General features: G+C 41.9%; 1 protein-coding gene across 1 annotated transcript in view; it reads left to right on the top strand.

Annotated features, from left to right (window-relative positions):
- Positions 1–26,317, top strand: part of LOC112253481 (neural-cadherin-like) — a 107,678-nt gene that overhangs the window by 6,593 nt on the left and 74,768 nt on the right. The window contains exons 2-3 of the mRNA XM_042322757.1: positions 24,564–24,761; positions 25,944–26,169. Of these exons, the coding sequence (XP_042178691.1) occupies positions 24,564–24,761; positions 25,944–26,169 (424 nt within the window). The remainder of the gene's footprint in view (positions 1–24,563; positions 24,762–25,943; positions 26,170–26,317) is intronic.

Here is a 26,317-nt window from a genome sequence, read left to right on the forward strand (position 1 = left end):
ATCACGACACAGGGTATAGAAACAGCTCCGGAAGTTTTAGTGTTTGTGGGACAAAGACGTTGCTGCGGAGAAATGGCTGACAGAGTTTCTGCGTGAAAAGTTTTAATGGGAATTTCAGTAAGGGCTAAAAAATATATAATTGCAATAATTGGGTAACGTGCTGTGTTGTATGGGACTTCTGTCAAAAGATGAAATGGCAGTTTGATTGAAGATTGAAGGGAGATATTTGAAGCTGGCTCAAAGTCTGGCTGGTTATCAAAACAAAGCATCACTAGAAGCTATTGGCAGCACAATGAAGGTACTGGGAACTTGTCTCAGTTTGAATGAGAGGTTGTTAAAACCATGTCCATCAAAGGGTGTAGGCATTGATATTATCAGACAGTAGGACATCAACGTTTGTTGGTCACGTACATAGTTTAGCAGATGTTATAGTGGGTGCAGTAAAATGCTTGTGTTATCAACTCATCCCAGTGCAATAAAATGTCACACAAATAATCAAATCATAAAAAACTATAGACAAGACTTAAAAAATGTCAGAATGACTACAAATGTAATATATGGATATATTCTTAGGCAATAAGGCACGAGGGGGTTTGTGGTATATTGGCCATATAATCTACAAACCCCTGAGGTGCCTTATTGCTTTTATAAACTGGTTACCAACGTAATTAGAGCAGTAAAAATAAATGTTTTGTCATACCTGTGGTATACGGTGCTGTAAATGTGCTGGACGGCAGGCAGCGTGCTCTGGCTTGACCGCACCAGCCTCTGGAGAGCCGTTCGGTTGGGGGCAGTGCAGTTGTCGTACCAGGTGGTGATCCAGCCCGACAGAATGCTCTCAATGGTGCAGCTGTAGGAGTTTGTTAGGGTTTTAGGAGCCATGCTGAATTTCTTCAGCCGCCTGAGGTTGTAGAGACTCTGTTGCGCCTTCTTCATAATGGTGTCGGTGTGGTGGGACCATCTCAGATCCTCACAATTTCAGGTCTGCTATTGCTAGATATCGCTGCACTATTGAAGAAATATACTTTAGCATTTTGCTGCACCTGCGTTTTACTAAACTGTGTACATGACCAATAAACTGTGATTTGATGTGCACGCCAAGGAACTTGAAGCTTTTGACCCTCTCCACTGCGGCCCTGTCAATGTGGATGGGGGCATGCTCCCTCTTCTCGCCATGGTTCCACTTGACACCGGAGGGCAGCAGAGACCATCTTAGAGATAATAATGACACTCAGGAGTATTCTATTACTCATTGTGATTTCCACTTTAAAAGAGGTGTGTCCTATTACTCATTGTGATTTCTCCTTTAAAAGAGGTGTTTTCTACTACTCATTGTGATTTCCCCTTTAAAAGAGGTGTGTTTCAGTTTTTCTTTGCAGAAGCTTAAATTGTTTACTGTGTGCGGTCGTTTCCTGAGTGAGTTGTCGAGACAGTGTTTGTTTTTGTCTTTCTTCCAACTGTACTGTGATCCTGAGGCTACCGTTTCTCAGTAAACTATTATGTTTATCCTTAACCACTGATTCCTGGTCTGGTCTCTTCTCTACACCTGGGTCCAACCTCACCACGTCACACTTCTGTCTCCTGTAGTCCACCATCAGCTCCTTAGTTTTTTTACGCTGAGGAACAGGTTATTTTCCTGGCACCGCTACACCAGTGTGTGCGTGTGTTTGCACAGAGAGAACAAGAGGGAAGGGGAGAGACCATGGTGATGTAGCCTACCCACAAGCAAGGCAGCTGTTTGAAAGACTATCTGTGTCTGCGGCTGACTGCTTAGCATTCCATTTGTTGTATCGTCCCTGCAGTTGGAGCACATATTATATGCTTCTGTTATGGTTTCCGTGTCTGTGGTCCGACTACCTCCTCAGTGTGCTTTGTTCCCAGTTTCACCGTGTGTCTCTGCAATGTTCTCATCGCATGTGAACTTCTCTATGGAACTAATGGATGTGGTCCTCTCCCTATTGTCAGTGTGGGGGTCCGGCTTAATGCTGTGGACTAATAAGGACACAGTCTGGTGCACTGAGAAGGAGAATGGGATAGTGATGATGCTGGAGTCATTAGTAATGCTAGAGGTCACACACACACACACACACACACACACAGTACAACTAAGCTCAGGATAGAAACCACGAGAAGCCATTTAAATGTACTTTTTTCTTTATGTCAACATTGTTGAGAGGTTGAAATTGTTTCGCATTGTGACTATTTCACAAGATGTGTAGCGTTTAATTATTGTGTCCTTTGTGTCCCAGGAAGCTAGAGCGATTGCATTTTAATCAACCGATCTGAATCATTAATTGCATGAATGCATGTTAAGTTGCTTATGATGGGTTTCTCTGGTGCGTAGCATTGACTGCATCAGTCAAATCCTTAATTTAGTTGGTAAACATTTTATGGTCCTTAATAAAATAATAATACGTGTCAATATTAAAAAGTAAATACGAGATGCATTTACATTTTAGTCCATTACACACCCCTATTAGTGCATCAATATTGTACTATGAGATACATGATAATCATAGATTTGGGGAATTAACTCATAATATTAATATTTACCATGTAAATAAGAGAATCATAGATTTATTTGTATTTTTTATGTCACACTAATGTAATCATACAAGTTAGTGATCAGGGGTGTTAAAAGTTGGTTGTTAATACTTCCCCCTCGCTCTCCCACTGTGTGATGAGCATTGATCTGAATTAATCTCGCTGGCTTCCTGCTAATGCAGATTTGGATGTGTGAGAGGCGATGATGTTCCACAGCACAGGCTGTTCACTGGATTACACTCAGAAAATGGGGAGGTTTATCCTCTCCTTTAACCATTAATAACACTTCTACACATGCTGCTGTCTTAATGTGTGTGTGTGTGGGAGGGGAGTATAGATAGTGTGTGTGTGTGTGTGTGTGTGTGTGTTTTTGAGCTATGTGAGGCATTGAAAGGGATGAGAGGACAACAGCATTATTCCACAGCTCCGACACATTCTAGTTCTGTGTATACTCTTGCATACCAATCAATTCAATTGTGCCATGTCATTATATACTATGCAGTGTTGGACTCAACATTCTTCCTTATATGCAGTACAACAACAACAGGCCCAATAATGATTGGTCCTTAGAATCTCTCCTACCGTGGCACAGTCAACAACGTCAACCCAGATTCAGGTGTTGGTGATAGATTAACACTGTCTCGGGCCATACTCTTACTGTTTTCCCATTAAGCCTGCATGGCTCTTCAGTGGCTCCTGCCTGGCCCTGTACACTCTGGGCTGGGGAGGCGACTGGGCTTCCTAGACACCCCCATCAATCACCACCATGCTGGGAAATGGAGAGAGGGATAGAGGAGCAAGAGTTATGGAGCTCTGATTGAGCTCCAGTAGTGGTGCACTACATTGACTGTACAAAACATTAAGAACACCTGCTCTTTCCATGACAGACTGACCAGGTGAATCCAGGTGAAAGCTATAATCCCTTATTGATGTCACTTGTTAAATCCACTTCAATCAGTGTAGGTGAAGGGGAGGAGACAGGTTAAAGAAGGATTATTAAGCCATGAGACAATTGAGACATGGATTGTGTATGTGTGCCATTCAGAGGGTGAATGGGCAAGGCAAAATATTGAAGTGCCTTTGAACAGGTATGGTGGTAAGTGCCAGGTGTAGGGCTGTAACGGTCAGGAAATTTTGTCAGCCGGTGATTGTCAAGGAAATAACTGCTGGTCTCACGGTGATTGACTGTTAATTAACAAACTCATTTAGCATCTCCTGGCTTCCACACAAACCTTACAAGCCACTGATGCAGACCTTTGGAATATCTACAATTTAAAAAGTCTAATAAATCCATGTAATATAGCCTACACCTTCGCAATAAATCCATTATTTATTTTAGATAGGTCTAAAGAAACATGATATGAAGAGAATGTAGTCTATTTCAGAAGAACAGAATAGCATCCTCTGAGCTGTCCTTATGTTAGGTCCTGATCTGGCTATGCCATATGGCTGAGGGATACACTAGTTCATTTAGCAGACACAATTTGCTTAGAATTCCAGGGCATTATTTTATATCATGAAGAATACAATTGAACACAGCTGAATAAAATAGAAAGGATATTTTCCCCAAGCGTTTTCCAAGGAAGTGCGCACATGCAACTATTTTGTGTCGAGCGGTTAACATAGAAACAGGTCCTCCTATATGCTTAATTTGGAGTTATTTATGCAACTTTAGTTGTGATACAGACTTTGGGCTGTATCACAACGGAAAGTATTCAGACCACTTGACTTTTCCCAAATGTTGTTACATTACAGCCTTGTTCTATAATGTATTAAAAAAAAAATTCACTCATTAATCTACACACAATACTCCATAATGTCAAATAATTTAAAAAAAAAAGGGTTTTATAAAATTTGCTAATTTATTCAAAAAAAAAATAAACAAATATCACATTTACATAAGTATTCAGACCCTTTACTCAGAACTTTGTTGAAGCACTGAGTCTTCTTGGGTATGACGCTACAAGCTTGGCACACCTGTATTTGGGGAGTTTCTTCTCTGCAGATCCTCACAAGCTCTGTTAGGTTGGATGGGGAGCATTCATGCACAGCTATTTTCAGGTCTCTCCAGTCTTGACTGTGTGCTTAGGTTTGTTGTCCTGTTGGAAGGTGAACCTACGCCCCAGCCGGAGGTCCTGAGTACTCTGGAGCAGGTTTTCATCAAGGATCTCTCTGTACTTTGCTTTGTTAATCTTTTACTCGATCCTGACTAGTCTCCCAGTCCCTGCCGCTGAAAAACATCCCAAAAGCATGATGCTGCCACTACCATGCTTCACCGTAGGGATGGTGCCAGGTTTCCTCCAGATGTGACACTTGGCATTCAGGCCAAAGAGTTCAATCTTGGTTTCATCAGACCAGAGAAGCTTGTTTCTCATGGTTTGAGAGTCTTAAGGTTCCTTTTGTCAAATTCCAAGCAGGCTGTCATGTGCCTTTTACTGAGGAGTGGCTTCGGTCTGGCCACTCAACTATAAAAGTCTAATTGGTGGAGTGCTGCAGAGATGGTTGTCCTTCTGGAAGGTTCTTCCATCTCCACAGAGGAACTCTAGAGATCTGTCAGAGTGACCATTGTGTTCTTGGTCACTGACCAAGGCCCTTCTCCCCCAATTGCTCAGTTTGGACGGGCGGCCAGCTCTAGGAAGAGTCTTGGTGGTTCCAAACGTCTTCCATTTAAGAATGATGGAGGCCACTGTGTTCTTGGGGACCTTCAGTGCTGCAGAAATGTTTTGGTACCCTGTCTGTCGCAGAGCTTTATGGACAGTTCCTTTGACCTCATGGCTTGGTTTTTGCTCTGACATGCACTGTCAACTGTGGGACCTTACATAGACAGGTGTGTGCCTTTCCAAATCATGTCCAATCAATTGAATTTACCACAGGTGGACTCCAATCAAGTTGTAGAAATGGCGCTGGAAGAAATGCCAGCAGTTTTACGGGCGCCCAACCAATTGTGCTATTATGTGGGGTTTTTTGGCGTTATTTGTAACTTATTTTGTACATAATGTTTCTATAACGTATCTTACGGCAGAAAAGAGCTTCTGGATATCAGGACAGCGATCACTCACCTCGGATTAGACAACGATTTTTTCAACAACAAGCAAGACTCACATGATATTCTCCAAACACCCGGCAGGGCCGACATCCCAGTTAATTGCAAGAGGAAGTGATGCAGGTACAGAGGACGAAGAGCCGGATGCCTTGTCAGGACCCAGAGAAGGCGAGTAGGAAAGCTGCCGTTACCGTCAATATTACTCGCCAACGTGCAATCATCGGACAATAAATTAGACGAGGTACGATCACGAATATCCTACCAATGGGACATCAAAACCAGTAATATTCTATGTTTCACGGAATCGTAGCTGAATGACGACATGGATATTCAGCTAGTGGGTTATACGCTGCACCGGCAAGATAGAACAGCACACTCCGGTAGGAGGAGGGGGTGGGGGGCGGTCTGTGCATATTTGTAAACAACAGCTTGTGCACGAAATCTAAGGAAGTCTCTAGATTTAGCTTGCCAGAGGTAGAGTATATTGTGATAAATTGCAGGCCACACTACTTGCCTAGAGAGTTTTCATCTATACTTTTCGTGGCTGTTTATTTACCACCACAAACAGATGCTGGCACTAAGACCACACTCAGTCAGCTATATAAGGAAATAAGCAAACAGGAAACCATTCACACAGAGGTGGCGCTCTTAGTGGTCAGAGACTTTAATGCAGGGAAACTTAAATCAGTTCTGCCAAATCTCTATCAACATGTTAAATGTCCAACCAAAGGGAAAAAAATCGAGATCACCTGTACTCCACACAAAGAGACAAGTACAAAGCTCTCCCTCAACCTCCATTTGGTAAATCCGACCACAACTCTATCCTCCTGATTCCTGCTTACAAGCAAAAATTAAAGCAGGAAGCACCACTGACTCGGTCTATAAAAGTGAAGCAGATGCTAAACTACAGGACTGTTTTGCTATCACAGACTGGAACGTGTTCCGGGATTCTTCCGATGACATTGAGGAATACACCACATCAGTCACTGGCTTTATCAATAAGTGCATTGAGGACGTCGTCCCCACAGTGACTGTACGAACATACCCCAACCAGAAGCCATGGATTACAGGCAACATTCGCACTGAGCTAAAGGGCACTGGAGCTCCCCAGAGGTGCGTGCTCAGTCCCCTCCTGTACTCCCTGTTCACCCACGACTGCATGGCCAGGCACGACCATAACACCATCATTAAGTTTGCAGACGGCACGACAGTGGTAGGCCTGATCACCGATAACGACGAGACAGCCTACAGGGAGGAGGTCAGAGAACTGGCCAGGTGGTGCCAGAATAACAACCTATCCCTCAACGTAACCAAGACTAAGGAGATGATTGTGGACTACAGGAAAAGGAGGACCGAGCACGCCCCCATTCTCATCGACGGGGCTGTAGTGGAGCAGGTTGAGAGCTTCAAGTTCCTTGGTGTCCACATCAACAACAAACTATCATGGTCCAACACACCAAGACAGTCATGAAGAGGGCACAACAAAGCCTATTCCCCCTCAGGAAACTAAAAAGATTTGGAATGGGTCCTGAGATCCTCAAAAGGTTCTACAGCTTCAACATCGAGAGCATCCTGACCGGTTGCATCACTGCCTGGTACGGCAACTGGTACGGCACCAGGCGGTGTCAGAGGGAGGCCCTAAAAATTGACAAAGTCACACCTGGCCAACATCCAGTGAGACTGCAGAGCGCCAAATTCAAATACAGAAATACTCATGATAAAATTCAGAAAAGATACAACTATTTTACATAGGTTTAAAGATTAACTTCTTGTGAATCCAACCACGGTGTCAGATTTTTAAAATGCTTTACGGCGAAAGCAAACCTTACAATTATTTGAGAACATAGCCCCGCAGACAAATCATTACAAACAGTAACCAGCCAAGTAGAAGAGTTACACAAGTCAGAAATAAAGATAAAATTAATCACTTAACTTTGATGATCTTCATTGTTTTTAGCCTAAATAATCGATAGTATTTCAACCGGACAATAACGTCGTCAATATCGAAGGTCAACAAGAAAGGCACTCTCTCGGTCGCGCACATGAAAAAGCTCTGTTACACGGCAGGGTCCACTCATTCAGACTGCTCTTACTCCCTCATTTATCAGAATACAAGCCTGAAACATTTTCTGTTGACATCTTGTGGAAGGCATAGGAAATGCAATTTGAGTCCTAAGTCAATGGCTACTGTAATGGCATTGAATAGAAAACTACAAAAAAAAGATCCTACTTCCCGAATTGAAGTAGGTTTTCGCCTGCCAAAGGTTTTCGCCTGACAAATCAGTTCTGTTATACCCACAGACATAATTTTAACAGTTCCGGAAACTTTAGAGTGTTTTCTGTCCAAATCTACTAATTATATGCATATCCTATCTTCTGGGCCTGAGTAGAAGGCAGTTTAATTTGGGCATGCTTTTCATCCAAAATTCCAAATGCTGCCCCCTACCCTAGAGAAGTTAACTATACTTTCATGTACATACTACCTCAATTGGGCCGACCAACTAGTGCTCCCGCACATTGGCTAACCAGGCTATCTGCATTGTGTCCCACCATCCGCCAACCCCTCTTTCTACGCTACTGCTACTCTCTGTTCATCATATATGCATAGTCACTTTAACCATACCTACATGTACGTACTACCTCAATAACCCTGACTAACCTGTGTCTGTATATAGCCTTGCTACTGTTATTTTCAAATGTCTTTTTACTGTTGTTTTATTTCTTTACTTACCTACCTACACACACACGCACACACACACCACACCTTTTTTTCGCACTATTGGTTAGAGCCTGTAAGTAAGCATTTCACTGGAAGGTGTTGTATTCGCCGCACGTGACAAATAAACTTTGATTTGATTTGAGAAACAGCTCAAGGATGATCAATGGAAACATGATGCAACTGAGCTCATTTTGTAGTCTCATAGCAAAGGCTCTGAATACTTATGTAAATAAGGTATTTCTGTTTTTTATTTTTAATACATTTGCAACCATTTCTAAAAACCTGTTTTCGCTTTGTCATCACGGGGTATTGTGTGTAGATTGCTGAGGATTTTTAAAAAAAAGTTATCCATTTTAGAATAAGGCTGTAACGTAACAAAATGTGGAAAAAGTCAAGGGATCTGAACACTTTCAGAAGGGCACTGTATGTTTTGATTTTTAATACATTCTATGGCTGCATGATGCGACTCTAATGATGATTTGAAAAACATGTCATGAAACGGATGAGCTCTGCTTCGTTTCTCGCACGAACTGCACACACTTCATCAGTCTGTCATTCACAATTTGACAAGCAATTGATAATGCCTCGAATTTCCTGTCGGAATCCCCCCTAGTGTGGCCGTAATGCACCCTAAAATACATGCCTTTTGCAGCCAGTGACCGTTTTACTGAATATAATAATTATAATTTCTTTCTCAGGGCTGCGTGTTCTGAAGCACCTCTCACTCACATGGTTCTCTCAGGTATCTCAATTATTATTAGCAAATGCCTGTCACGTGGTCGTGTTCTTCTCACGGGCATCTTGGGGACGTAACTGTGCTCGTCCCACTTATCCAATTCCAAGGCACATATTGAAGATACTGGAAGAACTGTCCACATTTACTTTTCGTCAGCCAACTAGATGAGTAGGCCTAACGAACAGTAAAAGCACTAGTCTATGTCAATCTACTACCCTCCATAGTACAAAATTTGACCTATTCTATTGGTCAACTTGTCCTTCTGTGCGAGAAAGAAATATTCCAAAGATAGTCATGGACAGTTGTGGGATGCGACAGATCCCAAATTAAGATAACCACTCACATCAACATTTTTTTTTTTAAAGCAATGAGGCTGATTGAACAGATCAGAACGTTTGGTTTAAAATGTTGCTAAACTATTAGGCTATTTCTTCACATTATAAGCTCAGCAATGCGCACACAATGCTATACGCGTGAATGTTCCAAAATGCAATACATTTGTGAGAAAACACCATGCTCAAAAGTGACCTCAAATGTGATTATGCATGTAATGCTTTTATTATAAAGGTGCATTTTTATGGTGAAAATGATCTTCCCCAAACTTGAAACTCACGCTCTGCTTATGTATGTATAGCAGTTAGGCTCTACACCCCTTGTAAAGCAGATTCATGTGCTTAATTTTAAGAAGTTATGTGGCCACTTTAGTTGTGATACAAACCTTATCAAAACATATAGTCCCATGGGCTAGGCTACATGATGTGTTTAAAAAATGCTTAATATTAGGAAAGTTGAGAAATAAATATACTGAAGTAGACCTTGCCTATAGAAAGCTTATCCTTCTATTTTTAATAAAGGCCATCAAAACTCTTGTTTCTCACACAATTGAATAGCCTATAGAAATGTTGCGCAACATGAGCTCATGGGCTCTCATTAAGTGTTTGATTAGATTTTCCATTACATTTGCATTTATGTCAGACAATAGAGTGCTGAGTACCAGACAGTTAGCAAGTTTGGTAGGCTACCAATGACCATCAGCAGCATCAGAGCCTAGAGAAGCCTAGTTACAGTGACTAAACAGTCACAAGGAATTTGCCTGCGGTCATGACTCATGACTGCCGGTGTGGCAGTAATATGCTCACCTTACCATCCCTAGCCAGGTGCACCGGTTTGTGTAGAGAACTGCAACGCTGTTGGGTTTTTCATGCTCAACAGTTTCCTGTATGTATCAAGAATGGTCCACCACCCAAAGGACATCCAGCCAACTTGACACATCTGTGGGAAGCATTGGAGTCAACATGCGCCAGAATCCCTGTGGAACACTTTCGACAACTTGTAAAGTCCATGCCCCGACGAATTGAGGTTGTTGGGGGTGGGTTTATGACAGTCATAAATATCTCTTCCCCCAGATTTCCTCTGTATACCCTACTGATGTTACATTTGCAAACACCTTGGTTAACATAGAGATTCTGGGAACATCAGAAGGTGGGGAGAAATTAACTATATTCTGGTAATCCGACCAATTGAACATACAGTATGCGGTGGTACTTAATGAATATTATGTCAGTTCGGTTGTCATCTGAGACATTCTCATCAATGATAAGATGACATAAACTCTACAGTGGAAAGTCTACACATCAGAGTTATCGGATTCACATGGAATTGTTGTTGAATTTAAATGTTTGAATATGAAATTATTTGTGATGGGATGAAATGTGATTTTAGCTTCTGAAATGTGAGATTTGGGTTTTCATGAGTGAATTAGGCCCGAGTCAGTGGCCCGTCCACTGAAGAGACATAGGTTGTAAACTATGAAACACACCCCTTTTCTCCCTTCCTATATAAAGCCTTGACGACAATATAACCTCCTGTTCCGAGGATGTGAGGACGACGGTCCGATGTCAGAATGGTTCAGATAATAACTACAGAACGAAGCCAACATCAGCATGAGCTTTGGTTGCGAATGGTATGAACTTTGAACTCTTATTCACTACAGAAGTGATACCTCCTAGCCGTTGAGTTAGCAACAGCAGCTGTAAACGAGGGTTAGGAAGGAACAGACAGAGTATCCCATCTATCACACAACAACGTTACTACAACGTATCCAATTGACAACCAGAGACATTCTTCAAAGGACAAAGGACTCGGTTTGGCAACATGGCCTTCCATCTACCACCAACCTACGGAAGCTCAGAGTAAATATTTATTGCATTTTCCTTTTCCAAATGGGCGGTAATTTAGAATGCATAAGATACTGTATTTACGATAGCACAGCTTCTCCCTGTGTCCCCCATTCTTTTTGTGTAACAAGTTGTCATATCTATTCCGCCCGCTAGGGACGTTTTCCTTTATGACGTAATTTGTAATCAAGTTATGATTTAATTATGTGTATGTGTAATTCTGTGTGATTAGTTAGGTATTTAGTAAATAAATAATTAAACCCAATTTTGTATTGCTGATTCAACTTGTTAGCCAGGGTTCGTGACGATAACCAAGAATTTACAACTTTCAGATGAGACTGAATTAAAGTGATGATTAATGTTGACTGCTATTGATGTAAAATATTACTAGGTCTTTAAGAGTTTATTCGGAAGATAGCTCTATAAATATTATTTTGTGGTGCCCCGACTCTCTAGTTATTTACATTTACATGATTAGCTCAATCAGGTAATATTAATTACGGATAAGTTATTTTATGGAATAGCATACCATATCACTTAGACACGACAAAGGTGTCCTTAATGTTTTGCATGCTCAGCGTATATTATTAAGTCAAAGATAGTTATAGTGTGCGTCCAAAATGGCAGCCTATTCCCTATGTAGTGCACTACTTTTGGAGCACTTGTCAAAATAATTATACTATATAGGGAACAGGGTGCCATTTAGGCACAGAGTGTTGCTCAGCCTCACTGTCTTCCTCAGCAGGGTTACAGTGGGCTTGATAATGAGCGTGTGTGAATGGGAAATTGAATTAATCCGCTAGCAGCCCCCATAAATGTGTAGCTATCATGCATTCCAAGTCATATAATGAGTAAAGCAGAAATAATTTCACACACCATTAAGGAGCACAGGAGGTTGGTGACACCTTAATTGGGGAGGACAGGCTCGTGGTAATGGCTGGAGTGGAATGAGTGGAATGGTATCAAACCTGGTGTTTGATTCCATTCCAATTTGCTCTGTTCCAGACATTATTATGAGCCGTTCTCCCCTCAGCAGCCCCCTCTGGTGAGGAGTGAGAAGATGGGTCTTTAAACAGTTTGGCCTCATAGTCATCACTTGACTTAGTTTAATAGGATTCAAGGTAACCTGGTCCCAGATCTGTTGGTGCTCTTGCCAATGACAGCTCCATTGTTTGGCATGACAAGGAGTTGGCATAATAGCACAAACAGAATCAGGATAGACTCTAAGTGATGTATCTATCTGATAGTCACCATGAAGATGCTCAGGTCCCAAATCCTAACTTGAGATAAGTGTGCGGAATTACAACCTCTGAGTAACAGAAGTCTTGCACTGATGTCAGTGGGAGATGTCTATGGAAATATTGAGTTAGGTGCGTAGCTCAAGTTAGCTACGAGCTAATAGTTAGCTACTTAGTTCTTGTTGGACTAAACAGCTCTTTTCTCTCTACCTGGCACAGTCCAAAGGTATAGATATTAGCTAGCAATCCATTTTCTTGGTTTGGTAAAGCATGCTAGCTAGCAGCTGTTGTGTTGGTTAGGTAGAAGCAGAACTACCCACTGGCCACAGATGTCAATTCAACATCTATGTCATATCATTGAAATTACGTGGAAAGTCTCTCCCAACATCTGTGACTAGCTGATGCATTTACAGAATATTTTGGTTCTGTGTTTCCGAGATTAAGGCAGAACATGCTAGCTAGAGCCTGTTGTGTTGTGTTGGTTTGGTAGAAGCATAGCCTGCCTCAGTGACTCAGAGGTGAGAGAGTTCCAGAGAGTTCCAGATAGGCCACATCTGCTTTTCGAGCAACCCCATTACTCTCCAATATGATCCCATTCTAGGCCCGAGGACACTGCTGAGAGTGGAGCCTCCAAATTGGCCCCATACTCATCACTATCTTTCTGTAGCTACCACCACCATCATAACACAGAAATTACCCCTTCCTCCCTTCACCACAGCAGCAATGCCACAGCACAGAGAGCGAGATCCTTCTGAAAGCCTCTAACACCAACTGACAGCAACAGATAGAGATGAATGGGTATATGAACAATAGCCCTGGTTCTGGTTAGAAAGGGGAATAGCTAGCAGGAAATATGGAGAGAGAGAAAGCGAGAGAGAGCAAGAGAGAGGGAGAGAGAGAGAGCAAGAGAGAGGGAGAGAGCGAGAGAGCAAGAGAGAGCGAGAGAAGTGGAGAGAAACTAGAGAGAGAGAGAGAGAGGGAGAGATGGGTAGAGAGAAACTAGAGAGAGAGAGAGAGAGAGCAAGAGAGAGAGCAAGAGAAGTGGAGAGAAACTAGAGCGAGAGAGAGAGAGAAAGAGGGAGAGAGAGAGAGAGAGGAGTGCAGAGAAGCTAGAGCGAGAGAAGTGGAGAGAAACTAGAGAGAGAGAGCGAGAGAGGGAGAGAGAGAGCGAGAGGAGTGCAGGGTAGCTAGAGCGAGAGAGCGAGAGAGAGAGAGAGAGATGACTCCTTATAGCCGCAATCCTCTGCTGGCTCTCTGTTGTGAAGTTGGGAAGTGGTTTTCAGAGTCTTTTCTTAGAGTTGAATAGTGCTTCTACGAACTCGCCATTGTTCCCAATCCACCTCAGGCCCAGTGTGGTGTTAACAGCTGGAGGGATGAGAGAGCCTGAGGAGTACTACTATCACCTTACTGCTAGTGTCCATTCTCCTCTCAACATACTACAGTAAAGACAGCCTACATAAAGAGAGAAGGATAAGCCTAAAGAATATTTATGACTTTACATTAGATTCATAGAAGATAGTGTAGTGATATATTCCATATTTAATTAGGCAAGTCAGTTAAGAACAAATTCTTATTTACAATGACGGCCTACCCCGACCAAACCCAGACGATGCTGGGCCAATTGTGTGCCGCCCGATGGGACTCCCAATCACAGCCAGATGGAATGCAGCCTTGATTTGAACCAGGTTCTGCAGTGACACCTCTTGCAATGAGATGCAGTGTCTTAGACCGCTGCACCACTTGGGAGCACAAGCGTGAAGGTATTTAGATTAAATTCCCTGCCACCTAGTCAGCAGTACTATGCATTTAATTGGTGTGTGTGTATGTGTCTGTGTGCATGCGTACATGTGTGTTTGTTTGTGTGTGTGCATGGGTGCAATTGATTACGGTTAGTGAGTGTGTATGTGTCTGTGGATCTCTGTGTGTCCCCGAATCTCAGAATCCTTGAGCCTCTACAGTACAGAGTGTGCAGAGGATGGATCTTCCAGTTAATAGATTTCAGTCGTCTCAGCTTTCAGTGTGTTGATCCTATGCTGACCGGTCCGGACTCACCTTGCTTTAGGCTCACAGTGGGGGGATTTCAAAAAGGGGCCCTTTATTAACACTGAAAACATGTGGTTCCTGTCTGCATACCTCCCTGCTGCGCTGAAATCCATTTTAGACCCATGGACTGCTAAAAAGCACGTCTCAAAGGTATGTTGTGCCATCGGGTATTTATATTCATTTGGTACCCAATTGAAATAGACGGAGTGTACAAAACATTAGGAACACCTTCCTAATATTGCGTATGCCACCCTTTTTTGCCTTCAGAACAGCCTCAATTCGACTCTACAAGGTGTCGATAGCGTTCCACAGGGATGCTGGCCCATGTTAACGCCAATGCTTCCCACAGTTGTGTCAAGCTGGCTGGATATCCTTTGGGTGATGGATCATTCTTGATACACACGGGAAACTGTTATGCAGCATTGCAGTTCTTGACACACTCAAACTGGTGCGCCTGGCACCTACCTGCTACCATACCCCGTTCAAAGGCACTTTCTGAATGGCATACACACACAATCTTTGTCTCAATTGTCTCAAGGATTAAAAATCCTTGATTAACCTTCCTCCTCCCCTTCATCTACACTGATTTGAAGTGGATTTAACAGGTGACATCAATAAGAGATCATAGCGTTCACCTAAATCCACCTGGTCAGTGTCATGGAAAGAGAAGGTGTTCCTAATGCTTTGTAAACTCAGTTTACTTGTTGCATGTCTTATTTTCCCACAATGGGCTCGAAGAAGCAGCAGGCAATTCCGCATGGGATCCGTATTATGTAAAGCTTTTTAAATGAATTAGATGTTATATCTCAATACAGTTCTCTTATTTACTGTTCTGCATTGTGTACTATGCACAGATCCCTGGTGCGTGAAGGCTTTGTCATGCAGTATTTTGTTATGTGTAGCCACTGTAGTGCCATAGACTGCTTAGGCTGTACTGTTCCCCCTGTACTGCCCTGTTCTCTTACGCTTCTCTGCTGTGCATTGCACATAATATGCACAAATGAACACGTACACATCAAGATACACGCACGCGCACACACACACACACACACACACACACACACACACACACACACACACACACACACACACACACACACACACACACACACACACACACACACACACACACACACACACACACACACACACACACACACACACACACACACACACACATTATCCCCCCATGCTCTCGTACCGTGGGCGGTCTATGAGAAAAGTACTTGAGAAAACGTTTTATACCAGCAAGCCTTTATGCTATATAGCTACTACCCAAGGAGAGGATTACCAGCAGAAAGTGACAACAACATCCCTGCAGGGATACAGGGGAGGGAACAGCACACAATGACTCCTTCTATCCAATTTATCACATTACATTTCATTACAGCCATTTAGCAGATGCTAAATTAGATATTAGATACTTAAGCAATAAGACCCGAGGGGGTGTGGTATATGGTCAATATACCACGGCTAAGGGCTGTTCTTAAGCACGACGCAACGCGGAGTGCCTAGATACAGGCCTTAGCTGTGGTATATTGGCCATATACCACACCCCCTCGGGACTTATTGCTTAAACATACCGTATTCATCAAATTGACCTACAGTAAATATTTTGTATAGGCTTTTTAAATTCAGAGGAGGCTTAATTGATTCCTCTCACAGTCATTTGATCAAAGCACTTGGTGTCAGTCAGGTGTGACACTGTCAGACCAGTTTCAGCCTGGGTGTTTTTATCAATGCTCCTTTTGTAGCTCCATAGATCATAGGAGCCTCTCACACACACGTCGGCTTTGACAAGCTCTTCATTACCATTCTAGTCCTGATGGTCTGTAATCATGTGCCTTGGCTCTGATTAGACGCTCCATAACAAACTAATTAAACTGGCCTTGCAAAATCATCACCGCCATTAGCTAAGAGACATGCCTGGGAAAGGCACAAACCTGCAAGAGCACGGCCTTTTCTCCCCTCGCTTGTCACAAAATAACACTATTGAACTAAATCTTAAGTGATTTGTCCTTGGTAGAGTGCCTCTTAGACCTTCTATAACAAATACATATCTGTCATCATCACTCAAAATACATTCATTTTTTAATGTATTTTTTACAGAGCAGTAGCTGGCGCAAACTGCCTCTGTCGACATTTCCACAGATACTTTAAAATGTCTATTAGTTATACTAATTTGATATTGAATACTGCACTGTTCGGTAGGGCTTGCAAGTTAATCATGTCACTGTTCTTGTGCATGTGCCAAATCAAACTTGAAATCTGAACGTTGATAGGTTTCTCTGCCCCCATGACACTGTCCCGGTTATCCAAATGAGCTATCGCCTGTTCCATGAGAACTTTTCCCCACAAACAGACTTCAAAGTGAGGCTAGCAAAGCCAGATGAATTCTCTCCTCTAGCCTCTGCCTCTGTTCTATTATACCTCTAACAATCCGTTTATGAGCTGTCACACAGGTTAGAGCTATTGTGTTTCAGTAGAGAACACTCCTCAGCTAGCTACTCGGGGTGCAGAGCATTCTGCTTCTCACAGAACACAGGCCAGCTAAACCTAAGCCTGGTAAAGAAATGGGAAATTGGTTTTTAAAAACATTTTCAGCATTTATTTGATTTGTGCAACCCCACAGATAAAACCGTATTGACTCTCATATGTCAAGGTGTATTACAATGTGAGAAATATTGGTTATTTTTGGTGCACTGTAATTTGACATCATAGAATATAAATTGATCATACAGTAAAAAGACTTAGTTGAAATGTCATTATAGTGACATAACTAATATGTCACTACAAGGGACATATAACTAATATGTCAGTTTCGGTGACATATGCACTGAGTGTATAAAACACCTTCCTAATATTGAGTTGCATTCCCCCGTTTTGCTCTCGGGAACAGCCTCAATTCGTCGGGACATGGACTCTACAGGGTGTCGAAAGCGTTCCGCATGGATGCTGGCCCATGTTGACTCACAGATGTGTCAAATTGGCTGGATGTCCATTGGGTGGTGGACCATTCTTGATACACACAGGAAACTGTAGTTCTTGACACAAACCGGTACGCTTAGCACCTAACCTGTCTCCTCCCCTTCATCTACACTGATTGAAGTGGATTTAACAAGTGGCATCAATAAGGGATGACAGCTTTCACCTGGATTCACCTGGTCAGCCTGTCATGGAAAGAGCAGGTGTTCTTAATGTTTTGTACTCTCTGTGTAACTACTATGGTTAATTGTCATTTTCACCAGTGATGGTGAGAGACAGTAGCTACTTCCTGTTTACTTAATGCATCAGTTGTTTAGATTGTCAAAGAGCAGGAGGCACGTTTATAGCCCGAAGTCAGACATACTGTAGGAGTGCCGTTAATAGGTTTTAGCCAAATCCTCTGTCTCCTTTGACGTCAAGGAAACTTGGGTGGGAATATAGCTACCTAACCTCGCTAAGGTGAAACAAAGAACAACTGAGGAGACCGTCAATATGTCAATATCCTAGTCTTATGTCTCAATATCTGTAAAAAGTGCTGAGCCTTCAAACAGTTGAATTTCCTGACAATGGCTTAGCATCCTTGATTCTATATTCAGCGTACCCATTGTTTGAATGTGCTGGTCTGTCTAGTCTCAGTTTCAGCTCTGAACAATGAGCTTCTTCAGACCCCTTCACATCTGCATCATGCTTCTCTCTCTCTCTCTCTCTCTCTCTCTCTCTGTCACTCTCTCTGCCTGTCTCTCTGTCTCTCTCTCTCGCAGTCTCTCGCTGTCTGTCTGTCTGTCTCTCTCTTTCTCTCTCTCTCACTCACTCACTCCGTATTCCTCCCTGCTGCGGTGAGAGAGCAGGTGATAATTGGATTGCAGGAATCTTCTTATTCACTACAGTGTGGCAGGAGCATGGCAGTAGCAGTGGGCAGGTGACAATGCGCATTTGGTTATGTGGCGTTATCTCCATGCTCCTGAGTGATCACAGAGGCTTTGCTGGGCCAGGGAAGATCATCTGTCGCCTGGCTGGGCTACTCTCCCAGGGGAGGCAGGGTGTCTGGAAGTCTGCTGGGCTGGCATCTCTCCTGGGGTGGTAAAAAGCCTCCTCACCCTGGTGGAATTGTGACATCTTGCAATCCCATAAAAGCCTTCAGTCATGTAGGGCAAGAATCCCTTAGAGAATGGTATGAGTGATATTGTTGTTATTTAACCCTAATCAGACTGCACTCATTTTGGTGAGATTTAGAATGATTGGAATGGGAATCCCCGTCAATTTCTCTATGATGGGTGGATTAGTGACCGTTTTGAGTGTACCCATAATAAGGAAGTAAAGTAGGAAGTACAGTATTCCCTTTCTTTTTTAAAAATGTTTTTTATTATGAACACAACAAATACAAAAAAAGAAATAGACAAACAAGAGTACATACGGATAATTTCAAAATAATATCTTAAATAATGTGAAGAGGGGTTTGTTCTCTGCCCACTGTAACGGCTGTCGTCGGGAGAAAGAGAGGACCAAGGTGCAGCGTGGTAAGTATTCATTGTCATTTAATAAAGAATGAATACTTAAACAAAAACAATACACGACAAACGAACAGTCCTGAACGGTGCAACAAAATACAGAACAGAAAATAACTACCCACAACCCATAGTGGGAAAACAGGCTGCCTAAGTATGATTCTCAATCAGGGACAACAATTGACAGCTGCCTCTGATTGAGAACCATACTAGGCCGACGTCAAAAACCAACATAGAAAAACAAACATAGACTGCCCACCCAACTCACGGCCTGACCATACTAAAACAAAGATATAATAACAGAACTAAGGTCAGAACGTGACACCCACCTCCTTTTATGGACAAAGAATCTTCCATGAAAGATAAACAAATTAACAATGAAAGTTAAATCAGGGTCCATATCATTTGGTTCAAAATAAAACATAATATCAGTGTCTTTCAAATTAACATTAATAGTTGTTTCTTTTAAAATAAATCTTCTAACTCACACCAAAATCTTCTGACATAAGAACAGTCCAAAAATAAATAGGTCACAATCACAAAATACACATTTGTTATCAATAGCTATTTTAAATCTGTGTATAATAAAGGTCTTTACAGGGTAGATTCTATAAATGAGTTTGTATGATACTTCTTTCACCTTATTTGATATACAATATTTACCAGATAACAACGCAACTTAGTTCCAGTTCACTTGTCCTAGGGCTGCATTCCAGTACATTTTAGCAGAGGGAATAGTAACATTTTGACATAGTTTCCTTATATACATGTTATTACACTTATAGTTTAAAATGTCAATTCCTTCTAGTTGTATTGAGGCTACAAAATCCTCAACAGTTGCACTTGGAGTATTGTTATATTCTCCTGAAAGAAGAATATCACCTTGAGGGACAGCTCTAACAACTATTTGATACTCCTCAGGAGTGAATGTAACATTGTATGTTCTCATAAATTCTGGATAATCATATAGTTGTCCATCATTATTCAATAATTGTTTAAACCAAATCATGTTGTTGTCAAACCAGTTCTGGAGAAACAAAGACTTGTTTTTGTATGTTATGTCTTTATTATTCCAGATTGTATACCTATGAGGGGAAAATTGTGTTGTACATGAGGTTGTACATAAGGATTTTACCCACATCAAAGTTGCATTTGAGTAAGAATTCTAGACCACCAATTTGCTGGAATATTAAATTAGGGATGATATTCCAAATGCAATCCTTATTTCTTAAATAGTTTTGTATCCATTTAATCTTAAATATTATATTAGAGGTTTTAAAATTCAGAGCATTCTACCCTCCCTCACCTTGGGTGCTACATATTACCGCTTTTCTAAAATAACGAGGTTTATTCCTACTTATGAAGTTAAATAATTTAGTATCAACCATTTTAGTTACTGACAGAGGAACATCCAAGGCAAGGGAGGTATAAACTCATCTGGACAGACCTTCAGATTTTGATAAAAGTACTCGTCCAGATAAAGAAATATCTCTTAATAACCAGGAGTAAAATCTCTTTCCAATTTTCTCTACAATAGGAGAGAAATTTAAGTTGGCCCTTTCTTTCTGATCTTTGCCAACTTTAATACCAAGATATGTGATCACATCTTTTACAGGGATATTACATAATGAGTTTAAGTCACATCTTTTCAATGCAAATAATTCACATTTCCTAATATTCAGAGATAAACCTGATACATGTGAGAAGTCATTAATACACTCAATAGCTTTCTTGACTTCATTATGGTCTTTCAAAAAGTGGTGGTGTCTTCAGCCAATTGTGAACATTTGATCTCTTTGTCTTGTATCTGAATACCCCTAAAACTATCCTTATTTATATGAAGTGCCATAACTTGTGACCAATAAAAATAAGAAAGGAGAAATTGTGCATCCTTGTTTAATCCCATGTCTAATGTCAAATCTTTGTAAGTTCCGTGGGATAATTTAACAGAGCTGTTACTATTATTGTAGTGTCTTAATTACACTTTGAAAATATTGACCAAAACCAAAAAATCAAAGAGTCTCAAAAAGAAAATAATATTCAACTTTATCAAATGCCTTGTAAAAGTCTACAAATAAAATAAAGTTATCTTCCATAATGTGCTCATTGTAGTCTATCAAGTCCAATACTAGTCGAATATTATTACATATACAGTGGGGCAAAAAAGTATTTAGTCAGCCACCAATTGTGCAAGTTCTCCCACTTAAAAAGATGAGAGGCGTGTCATTTTCATCATAGGTTCACTTCAACTATGACAGACAAAATGAGAAAAAAAATCCTGAAAATCACATTGTAGGATTTTTAATGAATTGATTAGCAAATTATGGTGGAAAATTAGTATTTGGTCAATAACAAAAGTTTCTCAATACTTTGTTATATACAGTGCCTTGCGAAAGTATTCGGCCCCCTTGAACTTTGCGACCTTTTGCCACATTTCAGGTTTCAAACATAAAGATATAAAACTGTATTTTTTTGTGAAGAATCAACAACAAGTGGGACACAATCATGAAGTTGAACGACATTTATTGGATATTTCAAACTTTTTTAACAAATCAAAAACTGAAAAATTGGGCGTGCAAAATTATTCAGCCCCCTTAAGTTAATACTTTGTAGCTCCACCTTTTGCTGCGATTACAGCTGTAAGTCACTTGGGGTATGTCTCTATCAGTTTTGCACATCGAGAGACTGAAATGTTTTCCCATTCCTCCTTGCAAAACAGCTCCAGCTCAGTGAGGTTGGATGGAGAGCATTTGTGAACAGCAGTTTTCAGTTCCTTCCACAGATTCTCGATTGGATTCAGGTCTGGACTTTGACTTGGCCATTCTAACACCTGGATATGTTTATTTTTGAACCATTCCATTATAGATTTTGCTTTATGTTTTGGATCAGTGTCTTGTTGGAAGACAAATCTCCGTCCCAGTCTCAGGTCTTTTGCAGACTCCATCAGGTTTTCTTCCAGAATGGTCCTGTATTTGGCTCCATCCATCTTCCCATCAATTTTAACCATCTTCCCTGTCCCTGCTGAAGAAAAGCAGGCCCAAACCATGATGCTGCCACCACCATGTTTGACAGTGGGGATGGTGTGTTCAGGGTGATGCGCTGTGTTGCTTTTACGCCAAACATAACGTTTTGCATTGTTGCCAAAAAGTTCAATTTTGGTTTCATCTGACCAGAGCACCTTCTTCCACATGTTTGGTGTGTCTCCCAGGTGGCTTGTGGCAAACTTTAAATGACACTTTTTATGAATATCTTTAACAAATGGCTTTCTTCTTGCCACTCTTCCATAAAGGTCAGATTTGTGCAATATACGACTGATTGTTGTCCTATGGACAGAGTCTCCCACCTCAGCTGTAGATCTCTGCAGTTCATCCAGAGTGATCATGGGCCTCTTGGCTGCATCTCTGATCAGTCTTCTCCTTGTATGAGCTGAAAGTTTAGAGGGACGGCCAGGTCTTGGTAGATTTGCAGTGGTCTGATACTCCTTCCATTTCAATATTATCGCTTGCACAGTGCTCCTTGGGATGTTTAAAGCTTGGGAAATCTTTTTGTATCCAAATCCGGCTTTAAACTTCTTCACAACAGTATCTCGGACCTGCCTGGTGTGTTCCTTGTTCTTCATGATGCTCTCTGCGCTTTTAACGGACCTCTGAGACTATCACAGTGCAGGTGCATTTATACGGAGACTTGATTACACACAGGTGGATTGTATTTATCATCATTAGTCATTTAGGTCAACATTGGATCATTCAGAGATCCTCACTGAACTTCTGGAGAGAGTTTGCTGCACTGAAAGTTAAGGGGTTGAATAATTTTGCACGCCCAATTCTTCAGTTTTTGATTTGTTAAAAAAGTTTGAAATATCCAATAAATGTCGTTCCACTTCATGATTGTGTCCCACTTGTTGTTGATTCTTCACAAAAAAATACAGTTTTATATCTTTATGTTTGAAGCCTGAAATGTGGCAAAAGGTCGCAAAGTTCAAGGGGGCCGAATACTTTCGCAAGGCACTGTACCCTTTGTTGGCAATGACAGAGGTCAAACGTTTTCTGTAAGTCTTCACAAGGTTTTCACACACTGTTGCTGGTATTTTGGCCCATTCCTCCATGCAGATCTCCTCTAGAGCAGTGATGTTTTGGGGCTGTTGCTGGGCGACACGGACTTTCAACTCCCTCCAAAGATTTTCTATGGGGTTGAGATCTGGAGACTGGCTAGGCCACTCCAGGACCTTGAAATGCTTCTTACGAAGCCACTCCTTCGTTGCCCGGGCGGTGTGTTTGGGATCATTGTCATGCTGAAAGACCCAGCCATGTTTCATCTTCAATGCCCTTGCTGATGGAAGGAGGTTTTCACTCAAAATCTCACGATACATGGCCCCATTCATTATTTCCTTTACACGGATCAGTCGTCCTGGTCCCATTGCAGAAAAACAGCCCCAAAGCATGATGTTTCCACCACCATGCTTCACAGTAGGTATGGTGTTATTTGGATGCAACTCAGCATTCTTTGTCCTCCAAACACGACGAGTTAAGTTTTATATTTTGGTTTCTTCTGACCATATGACATTCTCCCAATCTTCTTCTGGATCATCCAAATGCTCTCTAGCAAACTTCAGACGGGCCTGGTCATGTACTGGCTTAAGCAGGGGGACACGTCTGGCACTGCAGGATTTGAGTCCCTGGTGGCGTAGTGTGTTACTGATGGTAGGCTTTGTTACTGGTCTTTCTGGGATTTTTGCTCACCGTTCTTGTGATCATTTTGACCCCACGGGGTGAAATCTTGCGTGGAGCCCCAGATCGAGGGAGATTATCAGTGGTCTTGTATGTCTTCCATTTCCTAATAAATGCTCCCACAGTTGATTTCTTCAAACCAAGCTGCTTACCTATTGCAGATTCAGTCTTCCCAGCCTGGTGCAGGTCTACAATTTTGTTTCTGGTGTCCTTTGACAGCTCTTTGGTCTTGGCCATAGTGGAGTTTGGAGTGTGACTGTTTGAGGTTATGGACAGGTGTCTTTTATACTGATAACAAGTTCAAACAGGTGCCATTATTACAGGTAACGAGTGGAGGACAGAGGAGCCTCTTAAAGAAGAAGTTACAGGTCTTTGAGAGCCAGAAATCTTGCTTGTTTGTAGGTGACCAAATACTTATTTTCCACCATAATTTGCAAATAAATTCATAAAAAATCCTACAATGTGATTTTCTGGATTTTTTCTCCCCATTTTGTCTGTCATAGTTGAAGTGTACCTATGATGAAAATTACAGGCCTCTCTCATCTTGTTAAGTGGGAGAACATGCACAATTGGTGGCTGACTAAATACGTTTTGCCCCACTTTATGTCTGCCCTTCATAAAACCAGACTGGGTATCATCAATGATTTGATCAAGACCTTTTTTAAGTCTTTCTGCAAAGATGGATGCAAGTAGCTTTCCATCATTGTTCATTAATGTGATTGGTCTTTTTCTAACATCATAGAATCTTTGTTTGGTTTGGGTATTACAGAAATTTGGCCTTGTGTCATAGAAACAGGCAGTATTCCATGTGTATTCTCTTCTATTGACTATCTAACTTCTTCCCAGGGCCTGACTGGTACCTGACCAAGGTGAAGCTGAGGGTGACAGATGTCAACGACAACGTCCCCGAGTGGGCCATGGAGCCTTACCCCTACCTGGCAGTGGTGTCGCCCGAGGCCCCCCCTGGGGAGCTGGTGTACCCGCTCCATGCTCTCGACGGGGATGAGGGCAGTAGCGGCGAGGTGGAATACTTCCTGGCTGATGGTAAGAAAGAGATGCGCGCTCGTACGCACACAGCGGGCCAGCCAAAAGATCTGCTACATCTGTGGAGCCCCTGCTGAGGGGGAGTGTGTGTGTGTGGGGGGGGTCTGGTTTGTTGATATATCAGGGACTGGGGGTGGGCTAATCTTGTTCCATAGGATCACAATCCGTCTGCGACTCTTCTATGACCTGCATTAACTCAGTGCACTACCACTGACGCAGATAAAACCCTGGTCCAGCAGTATTCAAACCCACTAGTACCACTTTTTGAGTGGATTGACCCCCTTCTTGTTCCTCATTCTCCTCAAACAGATGTTGAAGATGAATGGTAACTAAGCACCGACATCACATGATCCCCAAGTGGTACAAGCTAAATGGAAATCAACAACCACCTGCTAAGAATTTTTTTAATCAGATTTTTTAAACATGAGCATTTGTATTTAATCCTTCAATGATCCCATAGGTTTAACTACATCCAAAGAGGATGATAGCCCGGGTCTTGGGCACCAGCGAGGTCTGCTAACTTCCATTTGACCTCATTCTATAGAGTGGGGTGTTGGTAGACTTACTGTACCGTACTGTACGTGCCAGGGTTTACAGTTGTTGGACAAGACTAGGACCAGGATGTTGCTACTGTGAATACATTTGGATGGAAACATTATCTTCAGTCTATTCATCTAGTCGTGTAAAATCAAGTCAAGTCTAACGTGCCTTTCACATCCATGACACAACACACTTTATAGAGCAACGAGACAAGACAAGAATGTTGCTACTGTGTATTAATTAAAAGTTTTTTTTTTTTTTAAAGATCCTCAGTATATGTTCAGTCTCTCCATCTGTCTCCCTTGCTTGACTGTCCTGTTCTGTACTCTGTTATACTCAACTGTACATGTGTACTTCTGTATATATGAATGCATATAAAATGGGTAGATTATCCCCAGTATGTTCAGTCTATCCATCTGTCTCCCTTGCTTGACTGTTCTGTACTGTACTCTACTGTAGCTAAAATGTGATGTAGAGGCTTCTATAACAATAAAGCTATACTCTACTCTACTAATAATGTACTATTGTACTGTACAGGTTATTCTAAATGCACATTGGGATGTAAAAGTGGCTTTACAAATACATCTGATTGAGTAATTGATTAATAAATCAATATATGTATTGACTGATTGTAACTTACAGGTGGTAATGGCTGCTTTGCGGTGGACAAGAAGAGTGGTCACATCTTGACCACAGGTCTCCCCCTGCAGATAGACAGGGAGTATCTGCTGAGTGTGGTGGCCTTTGACAGGCTTGGCAGTCGCAGTGCTCCGGCCATGGTGTCAGTCATAGCAGGACCCAGAACACCACAGTTCACCAAGGCATCCTACGCCATTTCCATACCAGAGAACACCCCAGAGGGACAGCCGTGAGTACTGGGAATGTATAGTTGTAGACGCACACCACATGGATGTCCACCAGCCTGGCCCCAGATCTGTTCGTGCTATCACGCAAACTCCTTGTTACTCATTGTCAAGCCAAACATGGAGTTGGCAAGAGTACAAACAGATATGTGG

Source organism: Oncorhynchus tshawytscha, linkage group LG06 (genome assembly GCF_018296145.1).
Source record: "Oncorhynchus tshawytscha isolate Ot180627B linkage group LG06, Otsh_v2.0, whole genome shotgun sequence".
In the NCBI taxonomy this organism is placed as follows: Eukaryota; Metazoa; Chordata; class Actinopteri; order Salmoniformes; family Salmonidae; genus Oncorhynchus; species Oncorhynchus tshawytscha.